The sequence below is a fragment of the Alternaria alternata genome, assembly GCF_001642055.1.
Source record: "Alternaria alternata strain SRC1lrK2f unplaced genomic scaffold CC77scaffold_7, whole genome shotgun sequence".
NCBI classification, from domain to species: domain Eukaryota; kingdom Fungi; phylum Ascomycota; class Dothideomycetes; order Pleosporales; family Pleosporaceae; genus Alternaria; species Alternaria alternata.
The window spans coordinates 574,442-600,936 of record NW_017306196.1 but is presented as its reverse complement, the minus strand read 5'-3'; the positions used below and the strand labels follow the sequence as shown (position 1 = coordinate 600,936).

General features: G+C 51.9%; 9 protein-coding genes across 9 annotated transcripts; 4 read left to right on the top strand and 5 right to left on the bottom strand.

Moving 5' to 3' along the window:
• Positions 1-2: 2 nt before the first annotated feature.
• Positions 3-2,643, top strand: CC77DRAFT_1019090 (hypothetical protein). The gene is made up of 7 exons (XM_018524750.1): positions 3-541; positions 595-684; positions 732-828; positions 875-1,320; positions 1,370-1,960; positions 2,013-2,244; positions 2,333-2,643. The coding sequence occupies exons 1-7, from the start codon at positions 449-451 to the stop codon at positions 2,572-2,574; spliced, it is 1,791 nt and encodes a 596-aa protein (XP_018387507.1). The 5' UTR covers positions 3-448; the 3' UTR covers positions 2,575-2,643.
• Positions 2,644-3,646: 1,003 nt separating this feature from the next.
• On the bottom strand, positions 3,647-4,285 carry CC77DRAFT_1059994 (NAD(P)-binding protein; the record flags this gene model as incomplete). Its single annotated transcript, XM_018528296.1, has 2 exons — positions 3,647-3,836; positions 3,927-4,285. 2 exons carry the CDS (start codon positions 4,283-4,285, stop codon positions 3,647-3,649), a joined length of 549 nt encoding a protein of 182 aa, XP_018387506.1.
• Positions 4,286-5,390: 1,105 nt separating this feature from the next.
• CC77DRAFT_1087827 (cytochrome P450) lies at positions 5,391-7,291 on the bottom strand (the record flags this gene model as incomplete). The annotated part of the gene is made up of 2 exons (XM_018529459.1): positions 5,391-6,188; positions 6,241-7,291. The coding sequence occupies 2 exons, from the start codon at positions 7,289-7,291 to the stop codon at positions 5,722-5,724; spliced, it is 1,518 nt and encodes a 505-aa protein (XP_018387505.1). The 3' UTR covers positions 5,391-5,721.
• Positions 7,292-7,871: 580 nt separating this feature from the next.
• On the bottom strand, positions 7,872-10,220 carry CC77DRAFT_931925 (Six-hairpin glycosidase; the record flags this gene model as incomplete). Its single annotated transcript, XM_018534237.1, has 3 exons — positions 7,872-8,363; positions 8,829-8,857; positions 9,128-10,220. 3 exons carry the CDS (start codon positions 10,218-10,220, stop codon positions 7,872-7,874), a joined length of 1,614 nt encoding a protein of 537 aa, XP_018387504.1.
• Positions 10,221-11,118: 898 nt separating this feature from the next.
• Positions 11,119-12,611, bottom strand: CC77DRAFT_782752 (CIA30-domain-containing protein). Its single transcript, XM_018533154.1, has 5 exons — positions 12,394-12,611; positions 12,278-12,338; positions 11,838-12,223; positions 11,674-11,785; positions 11,119-11,622 (listed from the first exon to the last, which is right to left on the bottom strand). The coding sequence occupies exons 1-5, from the start codon at positions 12,432-12,434 to the stop codon at positions 11,458-11,460; spliced, it is 765 nt and encodes a 254-aa protein (XP_018387503.1). The 5' UTR covers positions 12,435-12,611; the 3' UTR covers positions 11,119-11,457.
• A 41-nt stretch (positions 12,612-12,652) lies between these two features.
• Positions 12,653-13,754, top strand: CC77DRAFT_986066 (hypothetical protein; the record flags this gene model as incomplete). The annotated part of the gene is made up of 4 exons (XM_018536212.1): positions 12,653-12,762; positions 12,816-12,922; positions 12,975-13,070; positions 13,124-13,754. 4 exons carry the CDS (start codon positions 12,653-12,655, stop codon positions 13,339-13,341), a joined length of 531 nt encoding a protein of 176 aa, XP_018387502.1. The 3' UTR covers positions 13,342-13,754.
• Positions 13,166-14,716, bottom strand: CC77DRAFT_1019086 (replication protein A, subunit RPA32). The gene is made up of 3 exons (XM_018524749.1): positions 14,439-14,716; positions 14,159-14,382; positions 13,166-14,105 (listed from the first exon to the last, which is right to left on the bottom strand). The coding sequence occupies exons 1-3, from the start codon at positions 14,515-14,517 to the stop codon at positions 13,500-13,502; spliced, it is 909 nt and encodes a 302-aa protein (XP_018387501.1). The 5' UTR covers positions 14,518-14,716; the 3' UTR covers positions 13,166-13,499.
• Positions 14,607-17,540, top strand: CC77DRAFT_1049019 (DEAD-domain-containing protein). Its single transcript, XM_018527564.1, has 3 exons — positions 14,607-15,260; positions 15,318-15,902; positions 15,950-17,540. The coding sequence occupies exons 1-3, from the start codon at positions 14,693-14,695 to the stop codon at positions 17,479-17,481; spliced, it is 2,685 nt and encodes an 894-aa protein (XP_018387500.1). The 5' UTR covers positions 14,607-14,692; the 3' UTR covers positions 17,482-17,540.
• Positions 17,541-22,560: 5,020 nt separating this feature from the next.
• On the top strand, positions 22,561-24,884 carry CC77DRAFT_783012 (hypothetical protein). The gene is made up of 2 exons (XM_018533157.1): positions 22,561-23,383; positions 23,458-24,884. Exons 1-2 carry the CDS (start codon positions 22,730-22,732, stop codon positions 24,784-24,786), a joined length of 1,983 nt encoding a protein of 660 aa, XP_018387499.1. The 5' UTR covers positions 22,561-22,729; the 3' UTR covers positions 24,787-24,884.
• Positions 24,885-26,495: the final 1,611 nt, after the last annotated feature.

The window sequence follows — 26,495 nt, the reverse complement described above, 5'->3', positions numbered from 1 at the left end:
ACGACAACGCTCCTGCCGCCATACCATTGACTTGTGCTACGCATGATGCGGCGGTCCCAAGTGGTCATGCCGTCACTCCGTCCAAAACCTTCTTAGGGCGTGCTTTTTACCCTGCTGCGCGCTATGCATAGCCTTGACTTCCCCGCCCATCCCTTTCGCTACATGCCACTCCGCCTTGCGCGTGTCTTTTGTTTAGTACAGTTCGCCCTACCCTTCATATTTCCTATAGCATTCCTGCAGGAACTTTGCTTATGGCGCCAATATAACCGATCGCATTTGCGATTGATCCATGCCATATACCTTTTCGTTCCGAATCGTTCATGTTTGCTTCTACCGGACGTGCGTGACACAAATATAGTCGACGCAGGGCTATCTGTCGCAGATCCCTCCCTCTTTATCTACCGAGCATTGAAACCTTCGACTGGTGGCCATCTTTACGTCTGTAATCATGGAGTCCATCCGTTCCTCAATCGAGTCACTCAATGTGTACATCGGCCGGTCAACTTTCGGAAGGATATTTCGTCTCGGCGGCTGTGGGCATGTATGTTTAACGAGGGTATTGGTGATATTGGATATGGCTGACTGTCTTCGCAGAAAGATGAGATCCTACATACGAAGTTCACTACCGAAGTGCGGGCAGGACTTACGTCCTTCTTCACAATGGCATACATCATAGCAGTCAATGTAAAGCTTCTAAAGTCGTGTATTGTTCGACATATTAATGAATCTAGGCCACTATTCTTGCCGACACTGGAGGCAACTGCGTATGCAACGATGCAACAGACCCTATATGTTTGACGAACACCGAGTACCTCATCTGCAAGCAGGGTAAGGACCTTCTAAATGCTCAGTAAATTATCTGACCCAAGCTCAGATTTGAACCGCAACCTCATCACCGCAACCGCGGCCGTAGCCGGCTTCAGCTCGTTTCTCTTTGGGTTCTTCACCAACATGCCCGTTTGTCTCGCACCAGGCATGGGTCTCAACGCGTACTTCGCCTACCAGATTGTCGGCTTCCATGGCACCGGTCTCATCTCCTATAATCTGGCACTCACTGCGGTTTTTGCTGAAGGCTTCATCTTCATATTCCTATCTTTAATCGGCATGCGACAATGGCTCGTCAAGATCATACCAGTGTCACTTAAGATTGCTGCAGCGTGTGGTATAGGGCTGTTTCTCGCCGAGGTTGGACTGAGCGCCAATGCAGGTATTGGTGCAATTGCGGGCTCAAAGAGTACTCCACTTGACATAGCGGGATGTCCAGATCAGTACAAGGATGAGTTTGGCTCATGTACAAGCCACAAGATGACCTCTCCTACTGTATGTCCTATATTACTTCCTCACAAGACGTTGCTAATACCTCTCGCAGATGTGGCTAGGTATCATGGGTGGGGGCATCTTGACAGCTTACTTGATGACATATAAGGTCAAGAGTGCCATGATCCTGGCCATCCTACTCGTGTCAATCATCTCATGGCCACGAGGTACATCAGTCACATTCTTTCCTTACAACGAGGTTGGTGACAACCGCTTCGAATTCTTCAAGAAGGTGGTCGACTTTCATCCCATCAATCGCACTTTGAACGCTCTGGACTGGGACGTCAACCGGGCACCTGGCCACTTCGCCCTCGCCCTATTCACTTTCCTCTATGTCGACATCATCGACTGCACGGCTACACTTTATTCCATGGCACGTTTCTCCGGCGTGGTGGACGCGGAGACTGGAGATTTTCCACGATCAACGATTGCTTATTGCACGGACGCTTTTTGCATCTCCATGGGTGCACTCCTTGGTTGTTCACCTGTGACGGCTTTCATCGAGAGCGGTGCTGGGATTGCAGAAGGTGGCAAAACTGGATTAACAGCCATGACCTGTGGTGTTTGTTTTCTCATATCCATGTTCTTCGCTCCTATCTTTGCTTCGATACCGCCATGGGCTACTGGAAGCACATTGATCCTGGTAAGCCTTTCTTTATCAAATCTTCAAGACATCATCATTAACAAAAACATAGGTTGGCTGCCTCATGATGCGACAAATCTCCTCGATCAATTGGCGGTACATCGGCGATGCGATTCCAGCCTTCGTAACCGTGATGTTCATTCCCTTCGGATACAGCGCGGCCTACGGTCTTATTGCGGGTTTGATGGTCTACACTGCACTTAATGGCATGATTTACTTGACCAAGATTATCTCCGGCGGCTACATCGTTCCCGAAGACGAAGATCACCGCGAATACTGGACTAGTAAGTTTCACCACATTTCCCTGCTTCGTCGGCGCACTTTCCTACTACACACCCATCAACGATACCAGTCACTAACAAACAAACCCAGTCAAACCCGCTGGCAGACTCCCCTGGTTCATCACCGCATCCCAAAGCCTCGCAGATCGCGTGCGGGGGACTCACACGCCCAATTCCCGTGACGCGATTTCCATTCGAAGCACGGAGTCGGAGTGGAAATACCACGATCGGATTGGCTCAAATGGATCCGATCGCGAGCTTGATTCGGTCGTTATACAAGCCTTGCCCACAGATCCTCGCCGGGAGAAGGTTTTCAAGTCGATGGGGAGATAATGGCGCCTGTGATTGGCAGGGGAGAGTTTCTGTGAATTAGAGTTTCGCGCTTATGAAATGAATTATCACGAGTCATTTGAAATTACGTGTCACCTGATTTTGCCTGCCGTTATTTTGATATCCTAATTCTTGATCTCCATAGCTACTGACAAAATTTTATCGAGCACTGTCTCCTGTCGGGTACGTTTTCCGTGTCTAAGGTGGCATCAACTTTGGTTCACAAACTTTGGGTCGGGTCAACGCTTTCGCTCAACATCAGGATTGGGACCGCGGCATTGATATCCGTTAACTAGTCCAACCTTCCTCCAACCCTCCTTCAACTTCTCTAAGGCGAGAAGAAGTAACAGTGCATCACTTTTCCAAGCCACAAATATCCAGCAGTGCACTAAATAGTCTTCCGAGATCTGCTCCTCGTTTCCTTGTTTTTGCCTTCTAGCTTTGCGTGCCTAAGGTGCGCCAATAGGAGTGATCTACGAACTCTATGGTTGGCGCTCAGTCTTCCGAGCCGCGTATTCGCAAGCTGCACGGCTGGGGTGCCGATCGCTACCGATTCAGAAGGGTCTTGCAGCGGCACTTAACTCATAAGAAGTGGCACTACCGGTGTCTGCCATCAATCCGCAACCGACGTGCATCTTGCAATCATGTCATCATCGAGTATCGACGCTTCTTCTATCGATATGCAAAAAGCAACCTATAGCTAAAGATCAGTTCACCATCACGCCTGTATATCTAAGTAAAACAAATTGCTGCCTCCTTTCGAGAATAGTGTATATGATACGTGCGGGGCTCGTGTTTACATTGATAACGGTCTATTCTTCCAGCTTTGGTACGGGTCTCCGGCATGTGTATCAAGCTTAACGACGAGATGAATTTCTTTTTGTAAGGCTGAGAAGGATAGCGCATGACAGCTCGGCAAGTACATAAGCCTGTTTCGTGTCAAACATCGTCGTCTTCCCAATGCGGTATGCTCCACACACACTCATCAAACCTCAAACTAACCCCAGAGAACGTGTACCCACCATCGCTTCTGCAACACCAGTTCGCCCCGCACTTTCTTTTTCCTTATCTCAACTCAACACAATGCGCCGCCGTCGACCTGCCACACTGATCCAGTCACGAAGCTTGCGTCGCTGCTAAGCAGGAATTGAATCACTTTCGCGACTTGTTCAGGGCTGGGGACGCGGCCGAGGACGGCGTTGTTGGGGGGTGTGAAGCCGTTCTCAATATCGAAGGCGTCCAGGTGTGGTGTGTCACCAAAGCTTCTAAAATAGTGTCAACGACCGGCTCTGCTCCGACAGTACAAGTGGTGGGAAGAGAACCAGTGCCTGAGATAGGCTGAAGGCATCACTTACGGTGCGATAGCATTGATCCGAATGCCAGTCTTGGACTGCTCCCTTGCAGCAGCCTTCGTAAGTCCAATGACGGCATGTTTTGACGCGCAATAGATTGAGCTGCCTTCTTTGCCGACCAGTCCTGCTGTCGATGCTGCATTTACAATCGATCCACCTTGTCCGCCTTTACTTGTGGGATGCATGCTGCGAAGCTCGGCGGCCATGCACAAGAACATGCCCTTAACGTTGACTGCGAAGACCTTCTTGTAGTTGTCATGGTCGTGGTCTTTTACAAGGGCCTTGTTGCCCGAGATAGCTGCAAGGTTCACTGCACCTGCGTCGTCGTCAGCCCAAGCACATATCCGGACGTTGACTTCCATAAGCAGATTCGTGCCTTGCAAGACGGCCAGGATGTTCACATACCATCGATAAACTCCAATCCCTAGTTCGAAGGGGCATATCTTAGCCAGCGCTTTACGGCTCTCTCGTTTGTAACATCCAACATTGTGAATTCCGCATTCGGTCCGAGTTCACTCGAAAGCTGCGCCAGTTCTATTAGCTTGGTGTCCCCGAGGGAGACCTTCGCTCCGCTTGCAACCAGCAGTTTAGCTGTCGCACGTCCAACGTCTGATGTTGCCCCGGATATAACAAACAACTTCCCCTTCAGAGTCTGCGGAGGATGAGATTTGCTGTTCGGAGACCCGGATTCCTCCTGCTTCGGTGGTGGCTCAACATTAGAGGCGGAAGGGGTGTTTGGAGAAGTCGGTATCTGAGATGGCGTTGTGCGAGATGTTGATCCTTGTGACCTTGGTGACTGCGACGTTGGTGATAGAGATGTTGATGATTCAGACGTTGATACCTGAACAGTTAGTGATTGAGCGGCCAGTGATTGAGCAGCTGGCGATCGAGATGTAGGTGATCGTGGTGGTTGAGCTGACGATACTTGAGACTGCGAACATGCATGCTCTGATGCCTGAGATGTAGAAGATTGAGATCTCCGTGTTGAATACTCTGGTACTGGATATACGGATGCTGAAGACGCCAGTGATGGAGGCCTCAATGATGGAGCAATTGTATCTGTAATTGTTGACGCTGGAGTGTAAGGCGGTGACATGAATTCTGCATAAATTGGTAACGGATGTGGAGTTGCTTGAGGCTGCAGTACTGTAATATATGACGGTGGAGCCGTTGATGCTGGAGATGTTGATGGTAGAACCGTTGGTAGTGTAGCCGTTGGTGGCGGAACTGGCGATGCTGGAGACGGGCGTCCCGGCTTCCAGTAACGATACAATCTTTTGGACCAGCGACGTGGTGCCATGATGGTTTTCGCTCGTATGTGTTGATAACGGTCGGTAATACGCGACATCTTGTGATATTCTTAGCGATGGATGGGAGGTATGTTCACCGTGGTTGGCGAGTTGTTGGGTAATAAGTTGGATGAAGAACGTAGGTACTGCGCTCCAGTTTTGTTCATGATGAGGTGAGGTACGAGTAGGCAGGCGAAATGCTCGCGTGGAAGGTGCATGCTGGGTGTACCTGTACAGCATTCTATCTCTAGAGGCAACGATCACGCACGCTCTTGACCGCTACGGGCGCGATGAGCTTACAGGTGCATCGTGCTGTCCTGTACGAGAAAGAGAGTTGGAAGCCGTACCCTATCACCAAGAAGTAAGTGCGACAGTTTCGAAGCGCATGATAGCAATCGTTGTAGCTGTACGTGCGTACTGCAAGGTAAGTTGAGGAACTCAATAGCAAATCCGATTTCCTTCCAGTGAATTTGTGTTAGCATCAAATTCTTACACACCACACATTGTCCTTAGACCTCGTATTTCCCCAACACATTCCTCACCTCCGCAAATTCATTCTCAAGGATTTCTTGTCGCTCCTGCCGAACTCGAATCTCACATTCGAAGTTCTTTGGCGTCCTCACAATACCATCCATGAATCCTGTTTCGGGGTCAACATCTACCGGCCTTCCAGGCTTCTCTTTGAATTCAAAAGCCCAGAGCAACTTCGCAATAGCAATGAAGAGACTGCGCTCGGCGAGATGCATACCAGGACAGATACGTCGTCCAGCACCGTAGGTATAGTGGTCCCGCGAAGCGATATCGGGGGACGCTGCGTAGTGAGATGAGGCGTGAATGCGAGTTGCGTATCGATCAGGATCGAAGTCTGACATTGGGGACTCGCAAGTATTGACGTCGGCTGGTGAGTGATTCAGGTCCCAGACGTTTATGAGGACAGTCGCGTTCTTAGGTATGAAGTAGCCGTCGATGGTGTCATCTGTTTCACTTTAGCCATTATCGATATATATCGCGCGTGGACTGAGATTTACCAGCGGTACTGTGATGCGGCATGATGCTCGCTACTGGCCTCCATCGCATCACCTCCTTGATGATTTGAACGACATACGGTAGCTTCGCGACATCGCTCCAAATCGGCGATCTTTTGCTTCCTACCACTTCATCAACATGCCTATGAGCTCGTTCTTGAACACCTGGATACTTGATCATAGCCTGTATGAAAACCCGTATAGCAGATGCCGTCGTATCACTCCCAGCATCAATCAATGAGCCCGCAAGAGTGTCCAGATCTCTTCTCGTCAGATTGATACCCTTCTCTCCCTCATCCAGCAGGAAGTCATACACAGAACCTGCACGTACCCCACGCCTTCTCCTCTCCAGCACCGGCTCTACCATCTTCGTAAAGACGGAATTAACAGCCTGTCCACTCTCATCCCCTTTATTCTTCCAATTCTTCCACCGTCCCCGCCACATCCACTGGGGTACGTATACCAACCAAGGTAATAAGTCTACCGGCGGTATTGCACCAACCTCAAGCAATTCGACGTACTTCTCGAACATGACTGTATACTCTTGAAGTTCGTCTGCATGTCTAGTCCTGGTCCCATAAACCAAACTCTTAATGATGCTATTACTGAATCGCAAAGTATGCATCATAAAACCTCCTGGTTCGTGCCAGAAGTCATGTACCATCTGCCTACTTTCAGCTTCCACAATGCCAACGTGCTCCTTCTCAACTTTCGCTTCGTTGAAACACTGTGCATATAACTTTCTGCAAAGCCGCCATTTATCTCCCGAGGGCATGAACACGACCAAGGGAATATTCGCTGGATCCCTGGCAATATAGTGCTCGGCAAAGAAGAAAGGTGGTCTGCTGTTGTATGTTGCACCCCGCTTGTCAATGAGCTCGCGGACTAGTCGGCGGTCGCTGAGCACGATCGCTGTGGTGTGGAAGAGTTTGAGGCTATAGATGCCGCCATATTGTTTTCCCCAAGTTGTGAATTGGAAGTGTGCGTTCTTTGTCGGTATAGACAGCAGGTTACCGAGGAGAGGAAGGGTCGGTGGGCCTGGAAGGTTTAGCATCGGAACGATACATGGTGTGATCTAGAAGATACCAGGTGGTAGTCCTGCTTCTCGGCGACCTATCTTGAGGAGATAGTATAGGCTGACTACTACGGAGGCAATGACTAAGGCAGCTAGAGTAGCCATGGTCCAAAATAGCTCTTGGGACAGCTTATTGTCACCAATATTTCAGAATGAACGGAACTTGGATCGTGTCATATATGTTCGCAGGCTTGTCTGTCAGGAAAAACAAGCAATATGTTCTGCGCGCGCTCTTTTCATATGTAAGTCAGGCGGGGTAAATTGTGCTACCATTGTATCGGTAGGCAAGAAGTATGCATTGGCTGTTTCCGGATGCGGGACGTTGGTAGAATCCAATTGCAAGGCAAGGTGGTATACCGAGATGCCGATCGGGGGAGTATTGCATAATAGCCAAGGCATGCACATGTCCATCCTGTTCGAGGTACCCTACATTCCCTATCCAAGGCATATGCAGCGAAAACGATCTTCAACGAAACCACAAACCGTATTGTGCAGAGTGAGTGATGGAGCAAATATGGAGGGACATTAAGTATAAAAAGTAAAAAAGTATCGTAGTGTTTTACAACAGCGCACCTGCAAAAGCAGAGATGACGAACATACCCAACATGCCCAGGCCAGCCTTGCTTACACCCATGGGTGCAGCAGCACCAGTGCTACCTGGCGAGCCCGTAGCATCAGGTCCATTACCACCAGACGTCCGGCTCGCGCTTCCACTTCCACTTGGTGTGCCCGTCGCGCTTGCAGTGTTGTTTCCCGAACAAAAGATCTGGCTGGGGTTCACACCGTTGTCCATAAAACAGGCATTGAGATCAGCAACAGTCTGGTCGTAGGCGAGACAGTAATATCCACATGAACCGTTGAACTCCTCGACCGGAGCGTCTTTGCAGCATTGCGAGAGCGTGTCGGATGTGTTGGAGGGGATGCCGGTTGTGCTGCCGACGGCGCAGAAGACATCTTGGGTAGGAAATTGTGTAAAGTCGGCCGTGGTGCACGAGGCGCCTGTTGCGCTGGGGGAGGCGGCAGATGATACAGCGGAAGACATTGTTGCGGGCTGAGGTTTCTGTATTGTGGTTAGGATTGCATCGGATGTCCTGTGTTGAGAGTCTTACATTCGTCCTTGATCAAGACTTGTTTAGTAGCACAGCGACTATGTAATATTTTCTTCTACTGCGAAGTAAGTAAGTAGTCGGAGGTTAGTTGTCTAGCACAATAGCAGGGACGACGCAACGGTCAAGAAATATCCGCAAAGGCAATGCCACGACTTAGCGCAACGTCACCGACAGTTCCAGCAAGATCCATCACGCCAGCGGGCCTGTCGCTCATGGCCCAGCTGTTGATCTGAGGCTGTGACGGTTGCTCGGGGGCGTGGCTCGTAGCTCCACATGGTTGCTCAGGAGACCCGTTTCCAAGGATTATTTTTGGCAACCATGACGGACCTTTCGGCAGCTGCTCGCCGAATCACGACAATGCGGCAGGGCGAAATCTCACCATTGGAACTGGCATACGATACAACGACGATTGGGTATATGAGTAGAGGCTGTGTTGCTACGTGACGTGGTTGGTGTGCTTCGCCAGATTTCTCGATTAGTGACATGGCGCGCGCCGGCTTGATGAGGATAGCGTGGCGCGTGGTAACGGGACGGAGACATGAATGTTTACTCAACTCGGAAGTCTAAGTCAACTTCATGAAAATTTCCCACTTGGGATTCGATTCAAAGTATATACATTAATTGTCCAAAACCGCTGTCTCGGTCTACTCCAGTCCAGCCTTCTCCATTTCGGTGGCGGCGTACATGAACGCACCAGCACCCTTACCATCGTTAACCAGCGTCTCAACACCAGTGTAGTACTCGTAAGACGCATCGCCCTTCAAACTTCCTACAGTAACCGTGCCGGTAAAGCTGAGGGTGCCGTTCTTCTCGTACTGGATGAAGTCATCCAACATCAGATCCCACGCCTTGGACGCTGTCTCCTGGTACGACTTCTCCAACAAACCCAGCCTGACACCCTTCATGTATGCGTAGGTGAACATGGCCGTGGCACTCGACTCGATGTAGTTTCCCTCCTTTCCAGCAAGCTCCGGGTCCATAAGTAGCCACCATCCGCCGCTGATATCTTGAACGTCCTTGATACCAGAGGCCAGAGTGACAAAGTAGTCAACGAGCTTGGAGTAACCAGCGTGTGTCTTGGGGAAGACTTCGAGCACCTCAACGAGCGCAACAAAGTACCATCCCAGAGCACGGTCCCACACATATGGTGAAGCACCAGTCTCAGGGTCAGCCCACACAGTCGACTTGTCTTCGCTGTAGCCATGGTACAGGAGGTTGGTTGTCGTGTTTCGGCAGTGCTCCTCGATCAGATCGAATTGCAACTCGATATCGTTCCACGCAGTCGTGTTGTCGGGCTCGAAGTATGATGTGTAGGTCGCATAGAAGGTATCGGCCATGTAAATACCATCTAGCCACATCTGGTTCGCATAGACAGGGGCCCTGTGCCAGAACCCGCCTGTGGGGGTGCGCGGCCATCGGTCCAGCTGCTCACGGAGACCCTTAGCCGCAACAACGTACTTGTCGTCTTTACGGCCCTCCGAGTTCCAGAAGTAAAGGATGTTGTTGCCAACCCGGATGTCGTCCAGTGTGTAGAAGGTGGAGTTCCAACCCTTGATAGTGCCGTTGGAGGAAACAACCGACGAGACGGCTTCGGAAGCGTACGCAAGCAGAGAAGAGTCGTTTTGCGTTGTGGCGGCTTTCTGGATACCTTCATGGATGACCGAAGCGACATAGTGGTTGTCCATGTGCTGGCTCTTGGACAAAAAGGAAGAGGCCATCCATGTCGAATACGGCCTGGTGGTGTTCTTCGCCGCAAGTGCTGTGCCAGCCAAAGCCAGGGTAAGAGCCGGAAGATGCATGGTTGCGAAACGGTATTATGAGCAAGGTAGGATTATCACAAACAAATCGAGGACCCTGGAGAGACGAATTGAAACACCAGCGAATACTCTATTTGGCGCTGTACTCCTGTCGCTCTTTATACGCAATGCGCTGCGTCCGTACTCGTCACCCATCTTCTCCCCATGCCCGCCACTACTGCAGTTGCTGCAATCAAAATCCATGTTCATGCAGCCTCGTAGCGTCTCAGCCTCTCCACCTTGTGGTCCTGGACGGTACCTAAAGAATTTCCGCGAGCGGAGGTTTGCCCATCATCGACGAAATCGGCAAGGTCTAGCCATGGTCTGCGACTTGGCAGCGGAGAAATTGGTGATTGGAGATGTGGTGCCTGAAGCGGCGAAAATGCTCAACAGCAGCTGTAATTTGGAGGAACTGCAGGTATGAGATCAGGCTGCATCCATTGATCTCAATTGTGATTTTCATACAACGTTGCAGCGTTGTCGATGGGACTCTCGTCCATCGCGATGTGGAGACAACTGCTGCGATACGTGAACGAGCTCACCCTGAGTGCGGGTCGCCCTAGCCGAGTCAAGCATCCCAAGTCCGCGGGAGGCTTCTTGCGTCGTCTTGTCCCACTGCGCCAATGAACGTCAAGCTTCAACGTTCCCGTCGACGGCAGGACGTGTTGATTTGGGCGGTTCTTTGGTACTTGGTCGTTGTGCACGCAAAATGTGCTTACGAACGCTTACTCAAAACGATCTCACGAAACATACAGCCAAGCAATCCTCCAAGTATGTGGGCTGACGAACACAGGTCCTAGCGCTGCACAAATTACCGACAAGCAAGAAGGATGCCAAACACTGTACAGGATTTTCCGACCATACGATCAGTGCAATGCATTCATTATGTGAAGTTGATGTTGTCGGGGCGGACAAGAGTCTTGCATTACCTACAGCCGCCAGGCACCGGATCCTTTCGGCTGTAACGTTCCGCCCTCTTACAATCGCAGATTCCTATTTATTGTGCATTCGGACTTGCTCTAGACTTTGGGAGTGTTGCGTAAGATAACGTATTATACGCAGACCAGATGATGATATGCAAAGGGATAAGATCACATCCAAGACATCTCGTGGCATGATTTGGTACAAGGATGACCATCGGACAAAATATATTGCCCTTATCGGGGACATGGTAGCTTCGTCCACCAAACCGACATCTTGCCAAGACTACATTCTAAGCACCAAACAGCGTGTTTCCTGTCTAGAGTGTTGGGTTCTTGACGACAGACCACCATCTTCCGAACCTCATGATACCCATATCATATCCTTTCCACCAACAATATCCCCATGAGATAGCCCATGTCGAACCCAGGATAACTGCCAGCCCAACGAGATTAGAATTCTTCCAAGACCATGGCTCTTGCTCCTGGCTAGGCGTTAGCTATCAGCTAGCACTTTGAATTTGTTAAAGTCTTACTCCCGTGCCCTTCTCGCTACCGATGATACCCTTCTCGATGTCGTCTGGTTGTGCAACCGCCTTGATCGAGTTGATGGTGAGATCGAAGTCGCCTTCTTGAGTGCCAAAGAAACTGCCCATTGTTAAGTATTGCGGTTGAACGATTTTGTAATGGAGATTTCTACCTTCTCATCATGATGCTGAATCGCTTGACATTCTTCGTGTCTAATGGCTTCGCATCGTCCTTCTCTTTGCCGCGATACGTTGGCTTCATTGCATGCCACGGTACGAACAGACCGAGTTTGCTTTGCGATTCAAAGTCGTACTCGTAGCTGATGGTTGATTGTTCTCGTCCATCTGGCATGAGTGGCAGAATCTCGTCTTTGAGAGTCAGCGTGTACTTTTTGCCATCATGTTTCCCAATATTGAGATAGACGCCGTCGTATGCAGACAAGTCCCAGGTGCGGTCCTCGCCAGTAGTGCGTTGACTAGCAAAGCCGGCACCACCGAGAGCGGTGATGTCAAGATTGCCATGGAAACGTGCTGATGAGCCAGTAATGGTGAGGTACGACTTTGTTCGAGTATGTTAGCAATGAGACTAGTTCGTTTGGGAAGTTGAGATTACCTGAGATGCTCCTCCTCTTACACGGTCATCACTATCCGTCCAATCCGAAGCTTTCCAGCCTCTGCATGCAAATTCGTCAGCATTAAACCAGACAATGCATTGCCGATGCGTCTTACTTGTCACCGCCAAAAAGTACAAGTTCCTTTTCCCTGCTCATTTTTGTGGATGTACAATGTATGATTATTGCGTGGATGATGATAACTCAAACAAACCTTGGAACCTTGGAGGCGCGTCCGAATCGAGTAGTGACCTCATGATGGGGCCCGTGCGGCTGACCGTCCAAACACCCTCATTCGCCTATACGCATCTTCATACACTAACCAAAGCACAACCTCATCGCGAATACTAGCAAATTGCTGCGTTCCAGAAGAACACATGGATTTCCGGCCCGCGTCGCGCATGGGCGATGCAGATGAGTCCATACTAGCCGAACCATACCGACCGTTCTACAACATCTTCGGAAGCCAACCCATCTTAGTAAAACAGTACTTATTCCCGATCTAGGATTTTTCTCACTCCGATCTGACATGTTGTGTAGAAACAATGATTATGACCGAGTGGCCTTTAGGGAGAGACCTTGGTTTGGTGTACTGCTGTTTGATAATGTATCGTCGGATGCAAGGGACCATGCTGCGAATGAACGAAGTATGTCGACTCGGAACAAGCCAGGAGATCTGACGGCTAATGTTATCTACAGCATTTCTGTCCTGGCTGAAGCTTAGTGTGTATATGGCCATTGTATCTGTAGCCATCGTCCTCTCGTTCCACCTCAAATCAGAACCCACACCACTTGGTAAGTCACGGGCTAATTTGTATGTAACTTAGTGTTGTGCTAAACTCTCGCAGAAAAGCGTTTCGCACTACCGTTGGGAATCATTTTTTGGTTGCTTTCCATGGCATGCATGCTGTCAGGATTGTCGAATTATATTCATACGATCTCACGGTATAGTCAGCGGCGGGCATTGGTGCAGACGGGCTGGAAGACGCAGGTCGTTTTCACGGTGGTGTCATGCGCCATTGTTGCGACGTGCATATTGTTCCTCTCAACCAACGCGGAAAAGTGATAGCGGACAAGTAACAGAAATCTCGAACACTTTCGACGCAGCAGATGGAATATCATAATAAATCGTTACGCTCGTGCTGATGTCGCTAAACCAGCATAGTTTATTCTTGTTCTGTTTGCTCATCCCCACTCGAGGCCACGCGCCCATAGACATTTGACTTAATCTGCCTCAAGGATGGCCCAGGTCTGGTCGTCAACAGTCGTGTAGATGAGACCACCTGACAACAGATCATCACCAGCCCTTGCGACCTCTGCTGTGTCGATACCGAGTTTCGCGGCAATCTCATGCTGGTTCAGACCCTCGTTCGATTGCGGCGCTTCTCTCAGATACTGGAACACCTTCTTCGCTGTCTGGTTGTAGCCACCGAGATCATAGCCGCCGTAGCTGCCACCCATGGCCGCTTGCTGCTGTCCACCGGCGCCGTTGGTAGCAGCCGCACCGCCCTGCGCACCGCCAGGAGGTCCGCGAGTGAAGTATAGATGTACGGCGGTCGCTTCGAGTAGGTGGTAGGAAACCTCGTTCATGTCTTCGACGGGTCGGATAACTGTCGCTCCGACAGATCTTCGGTCGTTGAAGCTCTTCAGCTTACCCCATGCTCTGCAGTAAGCACCTTCGACGAGTTTCGCTTTGGTGGGGTTGGTCTGTTCTTGGGCATCGGAATCGACCCATTGCTTGACTTCTATACTGCCAGTGCCGTCATCGAGCCTGTATGTAGTATTGGTGGTCTGGTTGGATATGTTGCGTATTTGGCCGACAAATGTGAGCTGGCCAAGTAGTTAGCGGAGGCAGATTGGCCACAGAACCACCGCACACATACCTGGGTGACTACTGTGCCGTCGATCTTGAAGGCGTCATTGCTGCCGGCTTCAAGTTGAGCATCCAGTATCTGCTTGATGGTGACGGGGCGCAGGGTGTCTTGGGCACGGTCTTGTCGACCGCCCGGGCTCTGTGTACTGCCGCCCTCTCCTGGTATGAAGCCGCCTCCACCAGCACCGCCGCCGGCGCCGTAGGATGTGTACGAAGTTTCGTAACCGTTGTAGCCTGCAGCAGTTAGCGCTGGTGGGTTTATGTGAGGGGCCAGAGCTGGGGATGCATACTCATCTCGTGGGCGTGGATTGGGTTACGCGATGACAGAAGTTCGGTGTGGGCAAAACGCGTCGGACGCGCCTGCCTCATCGCGGGGCACGTGGAAGCTAGCAGCTAGGTGCGCCGTCTCCATCCCTGCCGCCAAGATTTCGAGAGGACCGTGCCCGAAATTTTCCAAAAGGCAGAGAGGAAGGCGCGACTTCTAGACGTCAGGCAGGTAAAGTGCATCACGTCGCCTCCGAGTCCCACCACCGACTTACCCATCATGGCTCCCCGCGCGAGCTCGCCGGCGCTCTCCGAAACCGAGTTCGACATATTCGATGCCCTCGCTGGCGGCGATGATGTGCAGCAAGAGACGGGTTTGGACGCAGATCTGGGAATAGATCTGGATGTTGGACACGGCGACGGATCCGACGATGAAGCCTTCATTGCCGCGAAACAGGCCGCTTCGAATCGCAAAGCGTCCAATGTAGGAAAGTCCGTGAAGAAGGGCGGAGGTTTCCAGGCCATGGGCCTGAATGCGGCGCTTCTCAAAGCCATCACGCAGAAGGGATTCAAGATACCGACTCCCATCCAGCGCAAGGCCGTTCCGCTCATGCTGGACGGACAAGACGTCGTGGGTATGGCTAGGACGGGTTCTGGAAAGACTGCTGCTTTCGTCATACCCATGATCCAGAAGCTCAAGGCGCATTCTGCCAAAGTAGGCGCTCGGGGAATCATCATGTCCCCCTCCCGAGAACTCGCATTACAGACGCTCAAGGTTGTCAAAGAGTTGGGACGCGGCACAGATCTAAGGACTATCCTGCTTGTTGGTGGTGACAGTCTCGAAGAACGTATGTGCAACACAGTAGCTTTAATTGGCAGCAACGGCAAGACTAACATGTGCACAGAATTCAGCTCTATGACCACTAATCCCGACATCATCATTGCTACTCCTGGTCGCTTCCTGCATCTGAAGGTCGAGATGGGTCTCGACCTGTCCTCCGTCAAGTACATTGTATTCGACGAAGCCGACCGCCTTTTCGAAATGGGTTTCGCAGCGCAACTATCTGAGATCCTGCACGCCCTTCCGGCTTCTAGACAGACACTGCTCTTCAGTGCCACATTGCCGAAATCGCTCGTGGAGTTTGCAAGAGCTGGTCTACAAGAGCCAAAGCTTATCCGTCTCGACGCTGAGAGCAAAATTTCACCAGACCTCAAGAGTGCTTACTTCACAATCAAGTCGGGTGATCGAGATGGCGCGCTGCTGCATCTCCTCGATAACGTCATCAAGGTTCCTGTAGGCGAGACCGACGCAGCAAAGAAGGCCAAAGAAGATGCTGCAAAAGCTGCCAACAGCAAAAAGCGGAAGCGCAGCGACGGCTTCGTCAAAGATGTCCCGGTCGCTGAGTCTACCATCATCTTCGCGGCAACGAAACATAGGGTTGAGTACCTGGCCAATCTTCTTCGCGGTGCAGGATATGCCGTATCTTACGGTATGTAATCATGTGCTGTTGCATTGTGATATCACTAACTTTAAAAGTGTACGGCAACCTTGACCAAACAGCTCGCAAAGAGCAGATCCAGGACTTCCGCATGGGCCTGACCCGTATACTAGTCGTGACCGACGTTGCTGCCCGTGGTGTGGACATGCCCCATATCAACCACGTCATCAACTATGACTTCCCTTCCCAGCCCAAGATCTTCGTACACCGAGTGGGACGAACAGCCCGAGCTGGACGGAAGGGATGGGCCTACAGTTTATGCAGGCATGTCGATCTACCCTATTTGATAGACTTGCAGCTTTTCCTCGGAAAAAGACTGCTGGTCGGAAGGTCGACCGAGGACCCAAACTACGCAGAAGACTTTGTTGTCGGAAGCCTGGCACCATGGCAGTTGGAGTCTTCCGTTGAGCTTGTGAACAAACAGCTCACCGATGATGAGGACCTAGCGCTACTCCTAAGTGTGGCCGAAAAGGGTGAACGCCAATACCAACGGACACGCAACCAGGCAAGTGCACAAAGTGTAGCACGAGCTAAGGAGTTGGTGGCATCTCCAAACTTTGCAGAGACGCATATGCTCTTCAGCGACGATGCACACAATACTCAAAAAGCGAAAGAAGATATGCTTGCGAGAATCCAATCATTCCGACCCGCAGAGACTGTATTTGAAATCGGCAAGCGAGGTGTCCAGAGCGAGACAGCCGAGATTATGCGCAAGAGGCGTGAACAAGTTGGACGACAGAAAGCCAAGCAAGCGGCCAACAAACTGGCTGCTGGAGACGATATCGACTCACTTCAGGCACCTTCACGGGAATCGAATAGCAACGAAGAAGCATCAGAAGACGAAGTTGAAGTTGCTGATGGCGTATACGACTCAGATTCTGATGGACTGGAGGTGTCCGTCTCACAACCATCTTCTAAGAAGTCAAAACAAGACAGCTGGAAGAATGACGACTATTTCATGTCATACCTTCCCAAGGAGAATATGGCAGAGGAAAAGGCCTACGGAGTCAGTGGAGGAGACGCTGGTAACTCGAACTTCGTCACTGCAGCAAGGGCGGCGGAGATGTCACTTGTCAACGATGAAATCCAAGGCTTCGCAGATGCTGCCAAATCCAAGATGCGTTGGGACAAAAAGTCGAAGAAATACGTGAACCGCACCAACGATGAGGATGGATCTAAGGGTGCGAAGATGATTGTTGGAGAAAGTGGGCAGAAGATCGCGGCCAGTTTCCGCAGTGGTCGCTTCGACGACTGGCGCAAGGCGAACAAGGTCAAGATGCCTCGCGTGGGCGAAATGGAAGCCCCCAACAGGTCTGCATCATCCTTCAATAACGCCCCGCGCTACAAGCACAAGGCCGAGAAGGCTCCGAAGCAGGCTGATCGGTACCGTGATGATTATCACGTCCAGAAAAAGAGGGTGGCTGAAGCGAAAGAGAAGCGCGTCGGTGCATGGAAGGATGGTGGCGCCAAGAGCGAACTTCGAGATGTGGATGCTGTTCGCAAGAACCGCAAGGTCCAGGAAAATCGCCGAGCAAAGAATGCTCGTCCGTCCAAAAAGCGGAAGTTTTGAGTTCATTGAATCAATACCCGGGCCTTATGCCCAGCGACATGAATCGACTATGAAGTTTTCTCAGGCACGTGTCAGTGAACTAAATTCCGTGTCATCCATTATTTTTCGCGGACCGAGGTGAAAACAATCCGATTTGACAGCTGTACGACGTGGCGACTAAAAGAAATCGAGTTAGATTTAGCAATTGGCCAGATCTCGATATTTGTGCGAAGAAAGGCCGTTGTGACCCGCAAGGTCAGGCCATGTTTGCTTCTCCAGAGCCCGCGTCCCCGTCGGTTCTGTGTAACGCTCGATGTTGGACGACTGTCATTGCTTTGCTGTGCCACATAGGTGCGGATTGGCGAAAGTTTATCGGGGGGCCCTGCGACATGGCAGTGGGCGAGCATCCTGCCCTCCTCGGACAGCGCGCGTATTGACTCGATAGTGGCCTTTTGTGCGCATCGTCGTGGTCGACGAGATTCAAAGGTTAACATACGAGTATCCAGTGCGACGCAGTCCCTTTTTGTATCGACTCGATCAAGGTTTATTTGCTGGCTTTATGGCTACCACCAGTTTGTTCGAATCGGGACTGACAAGCTGCAAGTCAGTCCGTAGCTAGAAACTATGCACACGCTGTCGGCTGGGATAGAGTTGCCGGCGTCTATTGACGTCGGGTAGTGTTGACACTGACAGGCGATCGCGTATAGTCCGCGTATTGGGTGAGCGCCTCGAATCTCACGCCATTGAGATTAAGGTCCGAAGCAGGGATAGGGGCCTCTTCGGGTAGACAGCCAATGCTCCCTGTAGAGGCACGTCATTGCTTGAGGAGATTTCTGTGAGCCGGGACGAGTGTTCCCCACTCATCGCAATGTAAGGGTGCACCAGCCCTGTTTAGTGCCAACGCCGCCAGACTTCAATAATCCTTCTGCACGCGCGCACCTGCGGCTTACCCGACGACTTTCCAGAAGCCGCCACAGTTGTTTTTCTGCATGGTCGCACATGAGCGCGTTTTGCCATGCGATGGTGGGATGCGTGGCGTGTTGAGGATAGCCGCTTCCTTTTTTTTGCGCCCGGAGATCCGGTCGCCGTGCTGCGTCACGCAGGGCACAGCATCAGGAACATTGTTTCACGTCAACGGCTTTTTGATATTCGAGAGGGCTCAAATCGGACGAAACCAATCTCGCTGCGAAGCTCCTTGTGGGTTTCGATGAAAATCATCCGCCTGAACCAGCCATTTGCGCACCAACGGCTGCGGCGTGGCTTCTTCGGAGAGGCGCAGTCTGGGCTGTGGGCCATGGCTATTCGGGTGGATGTATGCGTAGTCACATTCCATATATCGGTAAACGGCTCTTGGGTATTGATAGAGCACTTTACCGGACGGAAATTTCTCGCTCCGTTGCGGGCCTGATCAAACTACCTAGGTATGTCGAGGGGTGAGCGAATCCTACAGGGCTCGCTTGCCCTACATCACGAGACGCTGCAGGTTGCCTGGGAGGCGAGCCTGAGCCGCATTCGCGGAGTGGAGTACCAAGAGGCACACGAGAGGTATATCATTATCAGGTTTGAGTTGGACTCCGAGGAGACCTGTTGGGCACTGAGACCAGCCAGGGAGCTGCTCGGCCCGCACCCAGTCGCAAATCGACAATGGGACCAGCGACGGGCAAGTATGCAAGGACCACAGGGGAAACGGAGAGGCCAGCGAGGGTCCCTTGTAGCGACTACTTTTGGCACAACGTGTCCTGAGCACCGGTTCGTAGATCCCGCCCGCAGGCCTGTCGTGATATTCGGGTCCTGGCCAAGCGGCTGACTCGGCGCTCAACAGCTCAACATTTTACGACAACAACAACGCGAATTGCTCGCACCGCAGCTCCAGGATACGTCTCCATCTGTTCGCAGATGATTTCGTCAGGGTTGGCATTAATCACGGAGCTCGACAATGACAGCTGAATCAACGAAACGGCAGGGCCCGCCGGGAAAGGACATGAATCCCGAGACCCTGGACAGGCCGTTATGCGCATGCCGTAGCTTCGGGGAACCGTAATGAGAGATGAGAGTAATCTACAGGCGATATAAGACCTGCTGTTAACGTCGAAATATCCGCTATCTATGATTATTTTTGGACCTCAGCAATCCTCGACGAGGCTAAATGCAAGGTCTAGTCCTGGGCTTTCGCGTTGGCTTGTCGGTTGGATTTATATTTTCCGCGATTGGGGCCAATCACGACCCACTCGAAGCTGGGCGGATGCGACACTTCTTACAGCGTGGATTTTCTTTGCTTCGGCCGTAATGCTAGTCATTGTACGATCCGGATGACCTGCCCCGGCGAAGGAAGAAGAAACGCTCATGCAGGACCCAGTCTTGACTCATGCCCCCTGCGGCGTGATCTCGGTTCAGGCCGCAGAGAGCAGAGTGAACGTGTGCAGACATGGTTTACTCGCGAGCACGTTGAGCCCCTGCACATCCAAGGTGATGGGATATGTGCAAAGCCCTGTGGCTGCAGATCGTAAATATTGAAGTTATTAGACAATTACAAATTGTCATGATGGGTATTACGGTGGACGATATTCAATGCTCTTGCAAGGATGAGTTATCCCCAGCTAGTGTAAAAGATATACACACCCACCACTGCCCTAGACGCGGCATCGATCTTCACGGCAGTCGGCTCAGCTTACCGCTATTCCGCGTTGGGGTCAAGCATCACCGGTGAATATGGCTTTCCTCCGTGGTGCAGCATCAGAAGTTTGCCCTGCCGCAGTCGCCGTTCCACCTTCTCGATGCGAATGTACGGTTGGCTAGCCGTCATAAAGAAGTCGGGGCACTAACGCTGGTGCCGTTACTCCTACACCTGGCGGCAGCGACGTTGATGCCTCATCTTAGCAAAATCGACAACCCGTCATCACATGCTTGGCTAGCTCTGATTACATTCACACTGCAATATGTGTGGTACCGCCAACCCAGGCTTCGGCTGCGCATCGTCAATGCTGCGCACACTCCAATAGCACGAGCAATATCGGCGGTCATGCCGTCGTGGCTCGGACAGTTTGCGGGCAGATCGTCGACAGCGCCAGCGCGTTCGATCGATATACCCACCGGAGTATTTTATGTGTGCTATCCCAATGCGACACGGCCGAGGCCTATAATGGATGCATGATATACCTCTGGCTTGTTTTGACGTCTGCACTATGACTACGCTTTGCCCTCAGCACTGGATGCCACGTCTAAGCACACCACTTCGGGCGGCTGGAACGCTGGACCGCCCGGCCATGTTTCTGCAGGTCGAGAGGATCGACCCAAATGCACCGAGTCCGCTGTTTGACCTCTCATGCACTCATCGCTGGGCATGCAGAAGAAGGTACTAAGCGTATGCGCCACATTCTGACATCTACAAAACACACTCTAGCAGCGACTACGGGAGGAGAGGCCAGCGGATGCAGCCTACCGTCGCTTGCACGTTCTGAACCAGAGCACTTTGCATCTGCCAGATACATCACCCGCGCCATACAAGCTTACAACGCCAGCGCCAGCGACATGCCACTAGACGTAGCGTGTCGCATGACAAGCAGTACACTCCACAGATGCGTCGACTGATGATACTTTCCGCCGGGTGACGTCCTTGCAGGAGGGGAGCTGATGACGACTTGCTTTTAGGGAAAAGAGTGACTTCAAACAATGCATCGACGGGAAACTCCACATAAAGGCGTCGTCGTGTCAGCCATATCCGCAAGAAAGGCGTCGATCTGCAGCATCGGATGTGTATCCAATTTTTGTTAGTAGCGATAGAGTTTGCGCCAGCTGAGTGCGTCATCAGAGCGCAGTCTGCAGTGGTGCTTTTGTCGCGACAGCAAGACCCTGAGCAAGCTTTCCCCGGCAGTCCATGCAGCGCAGCCGCTACGAGGCGAGATGTTCCGCTGCGACCGTCGGTCGGTGCGAAAAGACCTGCGAGGCGATCAATGCAGTGGTTGGTCTGAAGGGTCCGGAAGCGCGACTGACAGTGACAAGCGTCTTGATAGTGCACCAGAACCGCGGGCCTGTCAGTGGGAGCCACATTTTCGCAATGCTCACCTCATGGATGCTGGTGGCAGGATTCGCCTGGGTGAATATAACTTCCTTCCTTTACAGTTGCTAGCTGCCCATTTGGTATCCTCTCTGCGGCGCCATGGTTGCCGGATAGGGTAAGAAAAGGCAATTTCTGGGTCGCACATAAGCGCACGCCGAGGATTAAGGGCGCCGACTTATGCTATGCTTCAATTGAAAGTTTGCCTGGGCGGCTGCAAAACAATGGTGCAATAGCGCGCAGAAGCGCGACCATATCTCGTTAGCACACCCCGGTTCGAGGACGGTGCGGAAGACAGGGGGTTGAGCGGCCTCTGACAAGGCTCCCCAACCCGCACCGCCCATGCACGCTTTCAACTGGCGGCCGTGCATGTGTGATTCCGCGGGTGCATCGACCGACTGGGAAAATCGGCCTAGCAGAAATGTCGAAGAACCATCAGCCGAACGAGGGAAGCATGTAGCTGTCCCCGAGACGCATCCTTCCCTGCTCCCGTTGCCCGGAACTCATCGTGGCCCCCTTCTCCTGGATGGCCCGCCATGCACCACTTGACAGGGATTTAGCAAAGATCTGTGAGTAGAATCTCCATAACCGATTGTGGTTATTACTGGGGAATGTCCGCCGAATGACAGACGTCTGCTCTGGTCCTTGACGAGTTGCCATCCCAAACCCTCATTGGTCCCACCGCATACAACACCACCACCTCGCCTCTTCTCTTCCTCGCCGCCCCATCGCCTGCAGCTACAATCGAGACCAGCCTGATACTCGTTCGACATCTTGTCCATTCTGACGTCTGAACCATCCAGAGGCTGAACAGCTATCGTCCCCTTCCGAAGACTATCAAAAGGTATTTCCATGTCTCCCTTTTGCCTCTCATCCCGTCTTCTACTTCAGATTCTTCATGGCTGGCACGATGCCGCCACCTTGCGTTAGAACCTTTTGGTCATTTGTAATTATCGTGTTGGCCAATATCCAACCCTAAGGGAATGCCCTATGTCTGGTCATTGTCTTGATCTTCTCCTCGCTTGTGCACTAGCTTACCTTGGACGCCATGCAGGCCTCATCATACAGCCACACCAACATCTCCGTACCGTGCCCTTTCTTGCTTCGCAGTCCGAAGGGTATCGTGCGGGGCCGCACACTTATTCGATCCTGCCATACCTCTAACCATTGTGCTCCCGCTGCTGACGCGGCGTCTGAGCGCGCGGTGGTCAAACTATGCAGAGCCTGGTATTACCTGGTCCGACCTCACTCCTCTCTACGCCATTCGGGCGGCATTCAGAACCTGAAGACGGCCTTGCCAAGTTCCGGTCAAAGTTCAGTCCTAACAGGCTTGAGCACCAGGGCTACCCGTCTCCGCCCATGTCCGAATCTCATTCCCCTTCTCGTCGACCAGCACAGTCTGTTGAATCTGCACGCCTCTCTTACCCTCCGCTGGCAGGCACATCCCAAAGACAGGATAGTTTGACTCAACCGCCGACTCTACCATCAGTATACGATCCGCGGTCTACGTCGGCTGCGCATGCTCTTCCTCTGCAGCGAGCACCTTACCCTGGGGAACCCCAGCACAGGGGTCAAGGGCTTCACTACCCGCCTGGACGTCCTCTCGAGCACCAACCTTACTCCCATGCCATCCCTCACAACTACGGCTATGGCTACCAAAATCCTGGCCTGCCCCCTTACGCTGGAGTTCAACACCCAGGGCCTATGGTGCAGCAAGGCGCAATGATCGCGCCTCCACCGGCAAGGCCTACTAAGCCAGCGCGAAGAACTAAAGCACACGTGGCGTCGGCTTGTGTTAATTGCAAGAAGGCGCATCTCAGCTGCGACATTCAACGCCCTTGTGGTCGTTGCGTCGCTTCCGGAAAGCAGGTCAGTATCTTTACTCCGCAACAGAAGCTCAACACAGCAAATGCCTCGCAGAACAGAATTAACGCGTCTAACAGGACACCTGCAAAGACGTGCAACATAAAAAGAGAGGAAGGCCACGGTTAAGAGACGATAGGGAGTTTACTAGGTCAGAAGACGGAAGACCACCACCTACCCAGCTCGTAGGAGCGCCACCTACCTCCGAACCTCACGCCCATCAGCCGACGTACCCCTTGTCTCAGCCATATCGAGCCTTCGAACCTCAACGAGTTTTGGAGAGTACTACCCATCAAAAAGAGCCTCATTCAGCTGCATCTGCACCTAGAGATACAGCCGGCGAGTACAGTGGAGTACAAGCGCCTCCCTTTGGTGCGGGACCGAACATGGCGTACCAAAAGCTTCCTGTCGTTTACCTAAATCTGGATCTGGTGATACAAAAAGCAAACCAAGCTTTTGCAGACCTTGTGTCGTTCCTCGGAGACATCAGGGGTAAACATCTTGGCGATCTTCTAGAAGCTCAGCAAAACGAAAGCATGCAGCGTCTGCGAAACGAGCTGCGCGATGAGCGTGATGAACGTGAGCCGACGTACATGGCGCCCATTACTCCGATTGGACAAGATCCTATGCGCGCGGTGATGGACTCTGTCGCAGATCATGACATTGACCATTTCACCCAGGGCTATACGAACAGGTCCATGTTCCTTAGCTTCCGCCTCCCGAGTAGTGGACAGTACCAGTCTCTGCAGGTCCAGATTCGGCTTGCTAGAACGTCTCTTTACTTCGTGACACTAGTCGTTTGCTCACCGCCGAGGCACACGGGTCCCACTCTTCTAACGCAGCAATTAGCTACTCCAACCGCAAGGCATACCCCACAGACGATGTCTGCGCCGTCAATGGCTCCCGTCACGCAGTACACGCCACATCAAGATCGGCGAACATCGACGAACAGTTCTGCACCGAACTCCCCCTTTTTCAACTTCTCGTCAATCCGAACATCTCTTCCTACGTTTAGTCCTAGCTCCTACAAGAGCAGCCCGTCACACGGCTACTCCCCAACTGGAGGCCCGGAATCCGGGTACTTTCCCACATATCAGGGACCTCCACAACCCACAACCAGCGCATATCCTTCGCCATACGCGCAAAATTCTCGGCCCTCAGCAGGGACGTCGGAACCTCTGCGGGAGCTCAATCGCCCTCCACGTCTCGAAGGGCTGCACCTACCGCCTATCCGAACAGGGCCGGCACCTCTCGGCTCACCACTACACGTCGAAACAGGTGCTGGTGCCTCGGAACGCGAACGTGTGCGACCACGCGACTCTCCTTCGAGTAGCGCCGAACAGCGGAGGCCTGAATCGCCTGAGACGGGTAAGCGGAGGCGTCTCAATATACATGAGGTGCTGGACTAAGGCGGTAGGAGGGAGGAAGATGAGCAGCAATGCGTTCCTGAGACGGAACTGAGGAAGATGACATGGTACGTGGGGCATAAGCGGCGGGGTCTTTGCGGAAACGAAGGGACCATGTGTTTCCAAGAGGCGGCTATGGTATAAGGGTACCGAGGGACGGGTTCCCTTGTCTGACTGAAACTCGGCGCATTCGAGCGGGATGGCGCATGTTGCACACGGACAACGACATGGACTAGCCCTTGCTTTCATACTCATTTCGTCATCGCTCTTGGATGCATTTTCTGCGTGTCTGTCGTTTGCGTTGCATTTCAGGCGTTACCACTTGTCTTTCTGTCTTTTTCCTGCAACAAGCCATAAGCTGGGAGCTTGCCCACTCAATTTTGTTGCGTATCGCATCTTGCTCTTTCTGTTGCTCCCTCTTGACGCAATTAGCATGGACACACCATTTGGCTTCGGCTTCTGTTTCAATATAGTCGCATGTCCTGGCGTCGATACGACAATACCTTGTTTAACTGTTTGGTCATCTGGAGCGTTCGTTCTTCTTATATTTCCCTAGACGTCGCTCTGGGCTATCTTCGCAATCTTCTATCTCAGCACTCGTTGTCTAAATCTTCCACGTCCTGTACCACAGGTGATCCGTGCCCTCGCGTTGGTGTTTCATCATCATCCGACGAGTCGGGTGCTGCTCGTATGACAATTCGCATTTGTAAATAACAGACATTTGTGCGCTCGATCGATGGTCAGAAGTCGGTGAGAGGATTGAACTTTCCCGTTCGTTCTTCAAAGCGGAGCAGTAAGGGGATTATTCTGGGGTTGAGAACACGTCGTGCAGGTTAAAAGCGCGGTCTTGCCTGAGGGTCCAAGGGAGGGAGATCTGCCTACTGGTGCTGAGCAGTTCCATGAACATTGGATCAACACCACATATATACGGGAAACTGGAGTCTTGGACTGGTGGCCTTTCGGCCTGGGGAAATGATCAAGGACGATGGTCACATTTGATCTGAGCATTTCTATTCTTGGAATCACATTCAACATTCAACATATCTTTCTCTCTTTCGATAAGAGAACCACGGATACAAGTCCGGAAGTATATATAAACACAGCGGTGAGCAAACGGCAGCCTGGCTGTGCTCTAAAGATAGTGTGTGGGGGTTGGGGAATTATTGGCTGCTAGGCCAGTGGAGGATATACCCTTTTGTCGCATTTTGGTTCAAGGCCGTCGAGAAACAAAGGAAGTTGGACGTAGTATAAAATATACTAGCTCTGTTCCCATATAGGAATACGAATGTGAGAGAAAGAGAGACCTGCGAGTCCTTCTTTCACGAGTCTCTGTTGTTCAGAGTACGTTTTTCAAAGTGCCATATAACATCGCGCTCTTGTCCACTATCTGTTGAGGCGTGTGTCGTGGTACAAGCCTCGAAATGTGAAACAGCTACTACGGGCGGGCGAAACTCTAATGATGTGACGAACACAGTGTTCGCGAGTTCCGCCTACCAGATGCGACGGAACGTAACACAAGCCTGTGGTGGAAATGAGGATGCTGGCGTCAGAATTGATGAAATATAGCGTGCGCACATTCAGGTTAATAATGCAAGATGCTTATTGAATATGCAATGTAAGAACAAATGGGTATCTTGGTTATGAAAGTACAATTGGAAGAAAACGACCTGTCTTCTCAAGGACTGAACGCCGTCAACAGAGGACTGGGTTCC